General features: G+C 56.5%; 5 protein-coding genes across 5 annotated transcripts; 2 read left to right on the top strand and 3 right to left on the bottom strand.

Moving 5' to 3' along the window:
* Positions 1 to 199: 199 nt before the first annotated feature.
* On the top strand, positions 200 to 2,302 carry CDEST_07558 (uncharacterized protein). The gene has a single exon (XM_062923717.1). The coding sequence runs from the start codon at positions 1,036 to 1,038 to the stop codon at positions 1,663 to 1,665; it is 630 nt and encodes a 209-aa protein (XP_062779768.1). The 5' UTR covers positions 200 to 1,035; the 3' UTR covers positions 1,666 to 2,302.
* A 188-nt stretch (positions 2,303 to 2,490) lies between these two features.
* CDEST_07557 (uncharacterized protein) lies at positions 2,491 to 4,244 on the bottom strand (the record flags this gene model as incomplete). The annotated part of the gene is made up of 2 exons (XM_062923716.1): positions 2,491 to 3,366; positions 3,444 to 4,244. 2 exons carry the CDS (start codon positions 4,242 to 4,244, stop codon positions 2,491 to 2,493), a joined length of 1,677 nt encoding a protein of 558 aa, XP_062779767.1.
* A 1,194-nt stretch (positions 4,245 to 5,438) lies between these two features.
* CDEST_07556 (Putative ER lumen protein retaining receptor) lies at positions 5,439 to 7,212 on the bottom strand. The gene is made up of 4 exons (XM_062923715.1): positions 6,790 to 7,212; positions 6,640 to 6,698; positions 6,511 to 6,577; positions 5,439 to 6,452 (listed from the first exon to the last, which is right to left on the bottom strand). Exons 1-4 carry the CDS (start codon positions 6,812 to 6,814, stop codon positions 5,959 to 5,961), a joined length of 645 nt encoding a protein of 214 aa, XP_062779766.1. The 5' UTR covers positions 6,815 to 7,212; the 3' UTR covers positions 5,439 to 5,958.
* A 300-nt stretch (positions 7,213 to 7,512) lies between these two features.
* CDEST_07554 (Putative LicD family protein) lies at positions 7,513 to 11,191 on the bottom strand. Its single transcript, XM_062923713.1, has 2 exons — positions 9,643 to 11,191; positions 7,513 to 9,530 (listed from the first exon to the last, which is right to left on the bottom strand). The coding sequence occupies exons 1-2, from the start codon at positions 10,407 to 10,409 to the stop codon at positions 9,458 to 9,460; spliced, it is 840 nt and encodes a 279-aa protein (XP_062779764.1). The 5' UTR covers positions 10,410 to 11,191; the 3' UTR covers positions 7,513 to 9,457.
* Positions 7,542 to 9,438, top strand: CDEST_07555 (Putative WLM domain, Ubiquitin-like domain superfamily). The gene has a single exon (XM_062923714.1). It carries the CDS (start codon positions 7,783 to 7,785, stop codon positions 8,821 to 8,823), a length of 1,041 nt encoding a protein of 346 aa, XP_062779765.1. The 5' UTR covers positions 7,542 to 7,782; the 3' UTR covers positions 8,824 to 9,438.
* Positions 11,192 to 14,444: the final 3,253 nt, after the last annotated feature.

Here is a 14,444-nt window from a genome sequence, read left to right as displayed (position 1 = left end):
ATGAGACGGTATACGATGTGGTCAGCACACACAACGCTAACCCGATGGTATGGCATGAGGGACACACGCACGCACGACCAGCGACTCTTCTCAAGGCGTGTCGGGGTATCCCCACCATTGCGGCGGGTCCCGGCTTTCATCTGCCCGAAACTTCTTTCAGGGTGCCTTTTTTTTTTTTGAAGGAGTGACGCTGTTGCATCCAGCATGTTCCCAAGCTTGACATAGGGACTGATGGTTTGTTGCGTGATGGGTACTATAAACGGCCCCTTAATAACACGATGTCGATGACGAACGGAAACACCGACTCTACGCCCGCCGGGCTCGTTGATCACTCTGCTTACCCGGGCCCTCCTGTGTCGACAACCGTCGTCAAGGACCGCCGGCAGTTACGGGTTCCGCCGGCGCTGAGCCTCCAAAATCTTAACGGAATGAGTGAAACCGTCATCCGCAACAGAAGATGGGATGATCTCGGGGAAATAGGGGAGTACAGCACCACACTTTCTAGCAGATTGAGGTGTGGACGGGCCTCACATTACTTCATCGTCAAACCCCTATTAGGTCATTGATGGCTGGAGACCTTACACTGTCTTCGCCATGATACCCATGATACCCCATGGTACCCACGATGTCAACGATGTCCTAGCATGGACCCATCTTTGTCCGCTAGGAGGAAGCATTTAGCTAGATCCGGAGCGAGGGTATGTTAGGGGAGGGGAGTTCGGTCCTCGCGCCAGATGGCGACTCAGTCGACAGTTACCCCGCCAGCGCACGAACCGTCAACGAGACACAGCTTCAACCGGCCTCGCTTCACCTCGCCTGATCTCTCGCTTCACCTCGACTTGTACAAACTCCACATTTGACCGAGATCCGTCTTCTCTGCGTCGTTCAGTTCAGTTCGATGAGCCATCGCTGTAAAATACGACTTTGATCCACTACAGCCAGAGAGAAAAAAAACACCCTCGGCATTCTCCAAAAAGCCATCGACCAACCAGCAAAGAACAAAGACGTCTCGCTTTGAGAGCCAAATGAAACACCATGCCCGAAACAGGTCTCCGAAGAAAACGGACGGCAGAAGATGAAGACGATGAAGGCCACGAGAGCCTCTTCAAAAGGAGAAGCCGTTTTAACGACACGTCCCACTTCAAGTGGCTCTGGTCACCGCCGTGCCAGCCGCCCTCTTCTCCCTCGTCATCATTATCATCATCATCACAATCGGCCCTGTGGTCTCAACCCGTCCCGGACGGCATGTTCCTCACGCGCCACGACGTGCCGCGCTCCTTCTCCGTGCCCCCGGAGCCCTTTCAGGTCAAACGACCCCGTCGCCGGGGCGCCATCTCGGTGACGTCCTCCGCCGCGCCGAGTGAGATGGACCGGCACATGGCGCAGCAGCTCCAGCAGCAGGTCGCCATCATCCGCCTCAAGGTCGCAGCCGAGCTTCATACCGCCTCGGACCAGGGCTGCTGCCAAGAAGAAGACAACGGCAATGTCGACAGCAACGACGCAGAGATTGATCGGATACGTCGCGAGCTCGAGGCCGTCCAGATCGACTCCGCCCTGCCGTCTATCTTGGGCATCTCGGCCGAATTCGAGCAGAAGCTCCGCCTTGGCTCGTCCAGTCGCTCGCCTGACACATCTAGACATCCAGGTACGTTAACCTTTCAGTAATGCAAACTCCTTCCAAGAATAACGAAGGAAAGTGGGAGCCTGAGCTCGTCGGGGCTGAAGGGGAACCCAAGCGTGGCCGAATACTGAGAGAGGGAGAGAGAGGGGGGGAGAGAAAAGGAAGAGTCATGCCCCCCCCCCCCCCCCCCCCCCCGTCTGTCAATCGGACACGAACCATGCTGGTGCCGTCGATCAAACACAACGCCAAGTGAACGGGGACATAGTTCTCTGACAAACGTCGCATAGACACCGGTTCGCCCGCCGTCTCGGGTTCGACCTCGACGTCCTGCTCCGTGGGCCCTTGTCTCTGGGAGTCGGGCAAAGCGAGGATCGCCCGAGACGCGAACCAGAACATATCTGCTCCCTCGCATCATGACGGACATGCTCTTCGGCAGCAGCATGTAGGCAGTGGCAGCAACGGTGGTTTGTGGAGGCGGCCTCGAACCTAAACCCAAACTCTCCTTTTTTTTTTGCCCACCATTTCCGGACCCAACTCACTCACGAGTCTTTCACTGGGTTGCTTCTACTCTCCTAGTCTCTCGCAGAGACAAACAGCACCCCTTTCAGAATAGGAAGAAGAAAAAAGAAGAAGGAAGGTGACGAGTGAGAATGTTTGTTTTACATCGGCGTTCAGTGTAATGAAGCATTTTAATTGAGATATAGGAGTTAATAAAATAAAATAAAAACAATAAGTAGTTTGGGAGTGGCCCTGAAAGAATTACTGAAGAGTAGTCATGAAAACATACTCTGTAAGCGCATTAAAGTGTTTCGCCGTCCTGATTTCTTCCCCGGTCTACCCCCACTCGCACTTCTTCACCTTCGCTCTCCTCACCTTAGCCTCGCAGGCGGCGGAGGCGAGGCCGATCTCATAAACGGCCAGCCCGGATCTTTCTCTTCCGTTGGGCTGTCCGCTAGGTGCCCAAACGGACTCACAGTCTGCGTCCGTCTCAGCCAGTTCTTGCTGCCCTCCCCAAACTCGTCCGTCTCTTCCTCGTCGACCGTGCCCAGCTTGTCGTTATTCACAGGAACCCCATGACTTGTCGAAGGCGAAATGGACACCACCGACGGCTCCCGGTCTCGCGCAGGGGCAGGGGTCGGAGGCAGTGTCCCACCGCTTCCCGGCGGCGACCCATCCCTCGACCGCGGAGGGAACAGAGACAAGGCCGGCGGTTTCATCGGCGACGCCGGCACCGGCCTCCTCGTCACCGACATGGACCCCGGCGGTGCCCCCATGCCCCCCGTTTTGAAAGACGCTGCCGACGACGAGGACGACGAAGTTGTTGGCGGCGGCGGTGGTGCTGTCGTGCTGCCCACAAACGTCGTCATGCGCGAGAAATTGGGCGCCCCGTCGCCAAAGTTGCTCAAGGCGTATCCCATCTTGCCCGACGCCGTCGTGCGCGCCGTCTCCGGTCGCGTCGGTGACATCGGGCGCTTAACGTCCTGCGAGTACCCGTTGAGCAAGGCCAGTCCGTTGGTCGTCACGAGCGTGTCCTGCCTGGGGTAGCTGATCTCGCGGCCGAAGCCCCGTGTCGCCGCTGTCGCCGCCTGATCTCTGCGCTTGTTCCGCCGATACCGCGTGAAGAGGTAGAAGCCCAGGATGGTAAGGAGGGACGAGCCGATGATGGCCCCGACGACGGCGAGCGCAGCCTGCGTGACTGAGACGGCGGTGCCCTGTGCCTGTTGAATCCGTATATTTGCGTCGTCCTAAGATGAAGAAAGTTAAGATGTGTGATCTGACAGACTTCAAGAAAGGGAAGAAGAAGTAGAAGAAAAAGACGTACCCTCGCGGCCTGGATCTGCTGCTGTGCCTGCTGCTGGGCATTCTGCACGGCGGCGCTGGCCGACTGCGTCGCGGCGGCGATGGCGCTGGCGGCGCTGGCTTGTACGCTCGCAACCTGGGACGCCAGCTGCGTCGACGCACTCGCCGTCACCCTCGCCAGGTTCTCGGCGATCTGCCTGCTCGCGCTCTCCCTCGCCGCGTCCTGCGCCTGCGCGATGTCCTGCCGCGCGCTCGCCTGTGCCTGCGCCACGGCGTTGTTGGCCGATGCCGACGCCCGCGTGGCCGCCTCGTTGGCCTGCCTCGCCTGGTCCTCCGCCTGCCTCTGCCGATCCTGGGCCTGCCTGACCTGGTCGTTGGCCTGCTGCACGGCTTCCCGAGCCGACTGAGACGCCGCTGCGATGGCCTGTTGGGCGGACCGTGACGCCGAGTTGATGGCCTCCTCAGGGTTGTCGAACCCTTGCCGGGCTTCCAGGACCGAGCCGCCGAAGAGGGCCGCCGGCGTGGGTACTGTCAACACGACGCGGTCTTCGAGACGGGCCGGCTTGTTGCTGTCCGTCGCCGGCGTCGGCGGCTGTGCCCGGTGGACCAAGATATCATGAACCAAGCCATGACCTGCCTTTCTTTGCTGATGTTCCGCCGGTGACCTGTAATCGCCTCCGTCGATCCGTCTCGCCCATTGCCCCTTTCCTTCGTTCTCCGCCGCCGCCGCCGCCGCCGCCGCCGATGCCGTCACTACCGCCGCCAATAAGAAGAAGGCCAAGAGAAAAGGCAGTAATAACCGTGGGAGGCAAGCCTGCGCCATGATTTCATGTCGGGTCGTCGTATTATGTGTGCTTCCTCTCTTTCGTGAACATATTATACCCGAGTCCAACAAGAAGCCACCTCGATCGATCACCTTTGACAGACTAACACAAGACGAAACGAGTATGAAGGAGAAGGGGGAGGGGGGTAGTAAGTAAAGAGCAAGCCAGCAGTAGACAACCTAACGGCGGCCCGGTCAGAGGCCCTCGCCCATGTTATGGACTCCCTCGTCCTCTCTGTCGAACGACGAGGACCCCACGGTCACGACCAGTTCAGGCGCCATATCACTAGGATGTCCTCGATAACCCCCCCGGCCACAATCACATCCCGGGCAATCCTTTTTAGCTTTTGCTGGGAAGGATGTAGCGAACAGGCCAGAAGGCGGCTCGTTGCGACCATTGCCAAAGCTACTGATAGATCAGATTAGCGCGGCGCCCGTCCCATTTTCTAATTCGGTCAGACACACCCAGAGGCGCAGGTGTGTAATGCGGATGGGGTTTCACAAGGCCATTCGGAAACAGGACCGCTGACAGGAAATAAGACTGCAAAGTTAATGCCCGCCGAGGGGAGGTGATGTTTGGTTGCACCATCCGCGCATGCCGCGGCATCAACTCACGATTGCGTTCCGAGCTTGTTGCTGTCTCAAGACTCCCAAGACTCCAAAGAACCAAAGTCGGACTGGGTCCCCGGCCCTACGAAGCTCTCGGCATGGTCTCACGCATAGTAGAAAAGGGAAGCGATGATGGGATCGTCTCGAACAGAGTCGGTTCTCGATCTCTTGGCGTCGCACATCCCTGTCAGAGTCACTTGATCCGGGCCCAGGTGAAGAATAAGAGAGTACAGGTAGTCAGTGTCTGGGTGGCCGGGGGAGGGGGAACCAGCAAGAACCCATGTCAACAGCCACCGCTATCACCAGTAACTCCTTGATCTTCTTCTCCTTCTCCTTAATCTTCATCAGGGTCCAGTGCTCTCCTAGTTGGACCAAAGGGCCGAACCCCTGCCGGACTCAAACACCGGCTTCCGTTGTCATTGCCCAGCAGCCCAGAGACCAGGACAACATCTCGGAACCCGGCGATCTAACCGAGAAGAACGAGTCATCGACTCGCCGACTCATCGTACGCAATTGCCGCTCGACAGTTGGCGCGCGCAAAACACAAAGGGTGTGGATGGGTGGGGGAAACAAGACGAAGGAGATTCGGAAACATTCTTCACATTGACCATCTATATACCGGTTGGTGTCCCCGGTCATCTTTCTTTTCCTTTTCGATCGCGCCCATTTACGGGCACTCTCTCGTCAGCAGTTCCAAGCCCACCAACACTCTCGCACGTGGCTGACTGGCCAACCTTTTCGCCCATGTAAAACTAATCATGTATCTCCCAACGCCAGCCATGCATCCATCCATCCTGGCGGAGGACATCCTGAAATCTGCCAAACTACGGCTAACGTCTTGTTGTGATGTGTGCTTGAGATTTCCCCAATGCACCACAGTGTATTGAGAGAGAAAGATGTTGAACAGGGAGAAAAGGAAAAAAGAGACAGAAATATCCCAGTGGCGGCAAGGTCATGGGCCCGCCGTTGACTTTGGCGTCTGCTCGTAGCCCGTCGCTACTACACAAACGGCCAGGACTCCTTATTCCGTGAAGCCCGTTCCCTGGCAAGGTGTTGCCAGGTCGAAGAACCGCACGCAACCTTCTGGAAGGGGAGGGAGCGACTTTTAGACGGGCAGCTTGAACTTCTTGCCCTTCATCACCTTGGTGTAGTAGATCCAGAAGAAGTCGCTGTAGAGAATAGTCTGGACGATTCCCGCGGTGATGGCGATCCAGTCAACTTTATGGTTGACCTCGGTGAAGTAGCGGTAGATCCAGTTGGGGATGTACAGGGCACGGTAGATGCCCAGGGCGAAGAGGTAGTGAGTGGTGATGGTCTCGGCCTCACCGGTGCGCTGGAGCATGAACAGCTGCGGCAGAATGGCGACGGCCTCGAGCCAGATGGAGAAGGCCCAGAGAATCTCCCAGAAAGTGTAGTAGTACGGGAAGAGGATGGCCAGAACGGCAGCTCCACCGAGGAGGTACTGGACGCGGAAGGTGTCCTGGTTAGGATCGTTGGTCGGCTTGTATGCCGTTGTCATGAGGTAGACGATGTAGCCTTGAGAGGTAATGAAGAGGATCTTGAAGACGAGGTTCCAGAGACTTGAGGTCGAGAAGAGATCTGGCAAGGGTACGTCAGCTTCGAGTCGAGAGAGGGAGGGGCCATCGATTCGTCGTACCAAGATATCTGGTGATGTAGACCAGGAAGTAGAGGGCTTGTGACTTGAACGAGATACCAGAGCAGCTCTGCGCAGACAAATTAGACAAGGAGGCCGGGTGAAAGCATCGTGGGCAGCGGCAAGGCTCACATTCATCTGCACCATCTTGTGGAGGAGGATGCCGATACTGGCAAGGTGGGACAAGTCCCCTGCACGGCGATTATGTTAGTCGACGAAGCAGGCATCGAGAGGGGGAGGTTGCGCGCGCGCGCAATGGTGTTGGTTCGGCACGGCACCTACCGGTGATGCGGAAAAGGTTGAGCATCGCTGCGGTTTTGGTTGTCGCGGCGCGGGTTCGATCAATCGCGAATTGACGATGGGATGGCAGGCCAGCTTCAGACCGATTGAAGCTCCAAGCTGCCAGTGACAGCTGCGATTTGGGGAATCGGCAAGGTCAAGCGAGTGTAGGTCGAATGCCCTGGTTTGTCGTCGGGTGGGGATTTGTCGCCGAGATTCGTGTTCGTGTCGTCTCGTGTCGTGATGGCGAGGGATTGTTTGATTTATTGCTCGGGGGAGAAAGGGAGAAAGACAGCTTCAACTGCGTTCGGCTTTTTTCCTTCAGTTGCTCGGATTCCAGGAGGTCGAAAGGACACGAACGCGATTGCAAGCTCATTGGAAGCTGGGAGCAGCGACTCAAGCCACACTGACCAGGCCACCTCAGCACTTTGTTCCAGATTGCTTGCGTTTACCTAAGACAGTCCCTCCAAGCTGACGTAAGGCGAGAGAACAAGTGAGACAGGCAGACTGGCCGCGGTCGCTTGCATTCGCTGCAAGATCCACAGCGGGTAGCTGCCTTAGTCGCCAGGAACAAAATGGGCCTCCATCTACCTCCAGGCTCTGGCTGCTTAGATAATCGAACCGGGATCCCCGAAGAATCGACGCGGGAGTTGTAGATCCACCCGTCGGAGCTCGGGAGTTCCAGGCGCCAAGAAGTGACGTATTACAAAGCTGCCTGGGTACGGAGTGCGCTACACACTGACAAACCCCCCGAACCGACATCACGAGTGGCTGTCTGCGCCTCACCCAGGCCGATTCCTGCGCATTCCACGACACTTATCCAGTACCGTATATAACCAGCCTTTCGACCGGGCGATTGCTTGGAAAGTCTCCGCGGCCCTGTACATACACGACACTTTACATTGCTATTATCCACCCACTTTGGTACAACACTCAACACACATACACCTGTACGACACCCTCTCCGTCACGACGACACACCAGCAGCCCTCTACCATGGCCGAGCCACACGCCGTCGAGTCCGACTACGACTCCTCCGACGAAGCCATCACCATCACTCTTACCCATCGCAACGCCCCGCACACGTTCAAGTTCCCCTCGGACGGCACGATCACCCACCTCTCCGAGGACGTCGAAGACACCCTCTCCATCCCGCCTTCGAACCAGAAATTCATCGTCCCGAAGCTCGGCCTCCTCAAGCCCCCTTTCAAGGACCCAGAAATGTCCCTCGCCGCGCTGCAGGACAAGAAGATTATGCTCATGGGCGCCGAGGCAAAGGAGGTAGCCTCCATGCAGGCCGCGTCCGAGTTCGCCGCGAAACGAAATGCCGCCCGCAGCGCGGCGCGGCGCCAGAACCGCTCCTCTCGAAGACGCGACCAGGGCCGCGCCCAGGCCGACAGTACATACACCTTCCTCTCTGTCCGGCCCCTCGCCGGCCTGCCACACCCGGAGCGCTCTCTCGCCCTCCTCGAGAGGCTCAAGGAGGACCCGGGCATCCGCGCCTCGATGCGCAAGCACAAGTTCAGCGTCGGCCTGCTGACCGAGATGGAGCCCCTGTCCAATACGCAGTCCACCCACGAGGGAACCACGAGGCTGCTCGGTCTCAACCGCAACGGTGGGGAGGCCATCGAGCTGCGGCTCCGGACGGACGCGCACGATGGGTACCGCGACTACAAGACCATCCGCAAGACGCTGTGCCACGAGTTGGCGCACAACGTCCACAGTAACCATGACCGGGACTTTTGGGACCTGTGCCACCAGATCGAGCGCGAGGTCGACGCCGCCGACTGGAAGCACGGCGGGCACACCGTCGGGCAGCAGTCGTCGTCATATTACGCGCCGGGGGATGAAGAAGAGGAGGGGTTCGAGGACCACGGGGCGTGGGAGGGAGGCGACTTCGTCGTCGGCGGCAGCGCTGCCAACGCCACGGGCCTCAGTCGCCGCGAAATCCTCGCCAAAGCTGCCGAGGAGAGGGTCAAGAGGATGAACATGGAAAGGCGGGACGGAGGGAAACCCGACTCTGGCCCATCATCCTGAGCTGGGAGTTTGAACTGTTTTTGTTCCCATAATCTTTTTTGTTCCCTTCTCTTTTCGGCATTGCACGGCGTTGGTATAGACATGAGATACGAATCGGCCTCAGACGCCAGGATATATAATCAACTCATTCATGACGCATGGTTCTGTCTGATGTACGTTCACTTCTAACGGGTCAACATTCCGATTATTCCCAAGTTTAACTGAAGTTGGTGCAACATGTTGAGACAAGCATGCGTCAATTTTCATCGAAAAGCTGACCAGCTATCCCCCAGTCTAACCAAAGGGCTACACTATTTGATTGTGAGGATAAACCATCTTCATCATTTACGTTGTGGGGGGGGAAAAAAAGGGGGGGGGGGACATGACCTCGTCCGAGTGTCGTCCCCTGTATGAAACCCTGACCTTGCAACTCCTAAAAAAAATGCCATGCTTTACCTTGCCATGCAATGCCATATCCGAGAACGCCACCAATGAATGCGTGTAAGCAAGCGTGCGATGACGCAAATTGCTGCCGCCCAACACGATGTCCGCGAACGCTGTTGGGATCCATCGCAACTCGAAATCCATCGCTCATGCCGATCCAAATCCCAGTAATGCCATCTCTATCGCCAGACCCAAAGCACATACGATCCTTCTACTGCTGCGTCTTTTGGTCGTCAGACTCGGGCACTTTGATCCATTCCTTCTGTTCGGGCTCCCACTTGTGTCTGCGTCTCGCGTCAGTCGTGAACTCCAAAAGGCAAAACGACACCCTCGAAAATCATGCTCGAATGAGACAAGATTAGAGCAAGGAACGACAACGCAGAGCTTCCAACTTACCCAAGCCACTCGGTGGTTACCAGGCTCTTGCTGCCGTACTCGTCGGACAGGATGCGCTCGAAGCTGTAGGGGATGGTGGCAGGGACGCCCTCGAACTCGGTCTCCCGCATGGGGAAGAGGTCGGTGGTGCGGTAGCGGTGGTAGTTCTTACAACTCCAGACACCCGGCGAGTTGTCGGGGTCGCGCTCGGCGAGTCCGGTGATGTCGATGAAGGCGCCGTTGGCCATGTTGATCCAGCGGGCGTCGATGATGTTCTGGCCGTCGCCGCGGTCCTTGTCGGTGCCGTGGGGATTGACGTCGAGGAGGTAGCGCTCCTTCTTAGCGTTGCCGTCCTTGTCGGTCCAGTCGTACTCGTGCTCGGTACGGTTGAGGTTCTGGCCCATCCAATACAGAGTTGCCGTCGAGACCTGGACATCGAGGTCGTAGTCCCACGGCATGATCTTGCCGTTCCACCACCAGCCCAGCAAAGTGCCGTGCGCGAGCCACGTCTCGACCTTGAGCTTCTTGGTGACGGTCAGGTAGGAGCGGATGAGGTTGCGCAAGACGACTCGGTGGTCATCGTAGCCTACAGCTTCCTTGAAGTAGCGAATGTCGTAGTGCCCCAACTCTTCTCCACAGCAGGGCTCGTGGAAGTACTTGGTGTCCTCACGCTTGACCAGCGCCGGCGAAAAGTCCTCGTTGTTGTCTCGGGGGGGTTGAGGAGGCGCCGCGGCAACTGTGGATATGAGGCCTAGCAGAGCAAGCGGGAGAACGAGACTGAAGCGCATGATTGCCGATGTGTCGATATCGCTTCAGGTGGGTTGTGAACGGGGGGCGGGCGAAGTCGAAACCGTTCGGTCGGTAGGGAGACAGAAGAATTGTCAATCGCAAAATCAGGAAAGACGGTTGGCTATGGAATGCGCCAGGAGGCCACGAAACGCCAAGAAGTCGTAGAGTCGAGAGGTCGCCAGCGTGAGGCGAAGAACGTAGGCAAGTTCCAAGTAAGATTGAGATGAGAAAAGCCAGAACCAGAAGCCTTGGAGGGATGGGTATCACTACAGCTGTAAAAGACTGAAAGCAAAAAAAGAAGGTCCAGATTAACTTCTTTGATCAGGCGGAACACTCAAAAAGTCGCGAGTGGTCAATCGTTAGGTATCGTTAAGTGTATGGGGATGGGACGAGGCGAGACCAGTGGAGGCGTATAAGCGGGATACCAGGAGACGAACAGGAGAGGGCCAAAGATGATGACGGCCTTGAGTACTGCGGGATGGTTGGAAACTAGAGGATTATGCCACAGCAGGAGTGCAGGGCAATGCCAGGATGGAAAGTAGAGTTGTGTTATGGAAGCATCCACACAAGTTTGCCGAGATGTAGTATGAGACAAGAGAGAGAAAACCGGAGCGGCCATCAAGAGGTGAAGCGAGGCCGGGCAGGAGGGAGGTGATATGTAAAATGTGGGATGGCATGGAGTGCAGCAACTGGCCGTGTGTACATGAAGAGTGGGTGAGGTGATGGAGAAGAGGTGCGTAGGGTGTGTGAGTGAGGGAGTGCGTGTGTGTGTATGTGTAAGTGGGACTGTGGGTGGAGGGTGTGTAGTGATCCCGGTAGTCCAGTATTAGTGCAGCATCCCGGATCCCACCATGGCAAAAAATCCCCACGACGGGCATAGAATTGCAATTGTTTTCTTGGGTTGGCAACCGCCCGTTTGGCGGGTAAGACGGATGCAATACAGAAGGTATGTACACTTGGCTGTTGGGTGACACCGATTAGTTTACTGGGTTTTTCTCGCCAAGATGTCAGGGCTGTTGCTGATTGCTCCATGCTTTCCGGACGTTCCTGCTCCTTGTTCCTACTCCTCCTTTTTTCTTCTTCTTTTTTCTTCTTCCTTCCTTTATTATTAGCCTCCTTTTTTATCGCTGTTGTTTTTGTTTTCTTTCCAGTGTCAGAAAAACATAGTACTGAACAAATCATTCAAAACGGCCAAACAAGGGAGGGGCAGGGGAAGGCGAGAACAATCCAGAGACGCCTGTGTGTCTATACTACTGATGGCCTCCCACATTCCTTTGCAGTAAGGGCGCCCAGTGTAAGTGGAGGTGGATTGTTTTCGACGCCATGCGCCATGTTCCGTAGGCACACGTAATGCCGCGTCAGAAAAGTCAAACAAGGAGTTGGTGGCCCGGACTGGACTGGTGTCGGTGGTCGGGGACTACGAGGAGGAGGACGACGACGACGACAACGCCCAGTGCGATTGACAAGGCCGTGGCGTTCGTGGCAGGCTGCGCGCCAAAAATGTGGACTAATGTCAACGTCTCCTTGCGGTTCCCCCCCAGATGGGTTAATTGACATCGACACTGGCTGTCGAATCCGACCATGAGATAAAGATGCTTGCGCAAATAGGATCCGGTGGGCGTAGTCCGGGAAAGATGGGGTTGGGGCAGGGGTGGTGATAATGGAGGGACTGGAAATGGGATATCAAAATCTGCACATTCCCACAAGTTGCAAAACGGGGGGCGGAGTGTCAAAGTGCTACGTCGCAGCAGCGGAAACTCCTGGGACTGACGGACTGACACCGAACCGTATGTCCCCCCTCGCAAGGAACTTGAAGCTGCTGGCCACTGGGAGCTTGGAGTTGGAAGGAGACTCGGACGGGAATGGGCAGGGGGCATGTGGGAAAAAGGCATTGGACAGGGGGTGGAGGCACCGCCGGTCGGATCGGGGTGTCGTGTGCTCTCCTTCTGCTTCCTTGGTGTTTTTCTTGGTCCGAGTCGCCGCATAAGCCGCTAGCGGGCTTGGCATCACTTAGGGGGTGGTTCCAGCACCAGCGTCAGCGTCGGCATCGGGGCTAAGGTGTACAAGTAATTAGCCGATTTTCTGTCCGTCTCTCTCTCCGTCTCTCTCTTTGCGCGGCCATCCACCGCCGTCCAGGTCTCCAACTTGTCAAGTGTAGAAAAATGACCTTGAGCTGATGCGAGAAAATGGTTTCGTCGTTTCATTTCGAAAATACGATATAAGATGCCATCCGAAGTGGTGAGAGGACATAGTGAACTCAATCTTCGTCCGAATAAACGATTATATATGCAATTAGGCAGTATGAGGTCTGATGCAGATAAACACGGTCCGGGATTGACTCCGCTGACACAAGGAACTGTCGTCCAGAATGGTAGGAGGCCACCTGATTCAAGCCTTCTCTATCGAGACCACCAACGTAGCCCAACAACGTCACAACGGGGATCTTTATCCCCGTCTACTGGAAGGAGCCCCCTGTCCATGCACTCGCTCTGCTCCGCATCAACAATTTCGCTGCCGACTCCAAATCCTCGATGACGGTATCATTGCTTCGCGGCGAATGAAAATACCCGCCCACCCAAGATTTTGTCAAAGTGTCGCGTGCTCTTTCATCTTCCCTCAACGTCAACCAACCATCCGATATCTCAACTCCCCCAGAAACTACATATCCTATATGCTGACTCTGGACAGCGCCCGAGACACTGGCACTGGCGCTGACACTGGCACTGGCACTGGCACTGGGACATGGTATCAATGCATCAGAAGCAACAAATCAAATCAAAACACTTGCGCTGCTACCTACCAAGTGCAAACTAAACGACTTGGCCATTTCCCAAGAAATTGGCAACGTCTTGGGAGTCTTACCCGCCCCCCTTGGCGTCCTCCAGCCTGTTCCTCTCCCTATCCAATGAGTTGTGTCCCTCCGTCAAGGACCATCTTGGCTCTCCTAGGCTCTGCTCATTGTAGTTGTGCAACCGCACACATTCATCGAGGGCACACACTTCGAATCCCGTTCCGCCGCTTGGCCTGGAGGATTGTGTAGACGGAATCCACTCGGCTGCAGCCACACTGCGGCACTCGCTCGCTCCGTTACGGACGACCAGGCGCCCATCGTAAGATGCCTTCCGCCCCGCCTCGCCTCGTTGCCAGCTGGTCTCTGCAGCCCCGCCCGACTTCAAATCACACGGTCCTTACCCGACGTCTTACACAAGGACTCGGCCAAGATGCCGGGATACCTGGACGGATGCCTCCCAAGGCTTTATTCACGGGACGGGAGGACAGAAAAACACCAATAGCTCCAACTTCTAGGTCGCAAATATGGTCCTCCCGCCATGGCGATCAGCGGCTCTGTCTTCAGTACAACGTCTAGTCTTTTGTCCGAACCCATTGCGGTCATCAACGCAGAACCATGCGAACCACTATGATGCCAGCCATGTTGCGCCCAGGCCTGGAATACCGTTGGAAGAGTTGCATTAATGAATCACAATGCCCTGGTCGGTGCTAGCAATCTCGTCCTTCGCCCTCACCATCATGGTACGTTTGGCCATATACACTGTCTGTACATATCACACACCCGCCAAAAATCACGTTCCATCCTATTAGCACTTGGCGTCAGCGGGACCCACAGCGACGCGTGGCCCATTCTCTTCCCAAGACACCCCCCCCCAACCTTATCCCGTCTCGAGACAACGGTTTTCCTTACCATCAACACGGTTTGGTTCAACGTGCTCCTTTTCCTGCCCGTCTTCTTGATGCAAACCTCTCGACTACCGGCAACAGACTGGGGTTATCTCGTCCACCGGAATTGTGGCGCGTGTGGCCGCTATTCGTGGCTCAGTGGCTTCCGCCCCGCCATTGTCCGCCTCCCAAGCCAAGGGCTGTGCCACTCTTTCCATGCATGACGCTGCAGTATCTGTTAGTATTCGGGGCCATCCTCTTTGCGGCCCCTCCTAGCTACTGCCCGGACGGGCAAAACAACAAGCGCAGCGGCTAGCAACCGTAGGCATTCGTGGTCCAAGTCTCAGGTTCTCCCGTCA

This window comes from Colletotrichum destructivum, chromosome 4, assembly GCF_034447905.1.
Source record: "Colletotrichum destructivum chromosome 4, complete sequence".
Taxonomy (NCBI): Eukaryota; Fungi; Ascomycota; class Sordariomycetes; order Glomerellales; family Glomerellaceae; genus Colletotrichum; species Colletotrichum destructivum.
The sequence above is the reverse complement of the archived record's forward strand: the minus strand, read 5'-3'. Positions and strand labels throughout refer to the sequence as shown.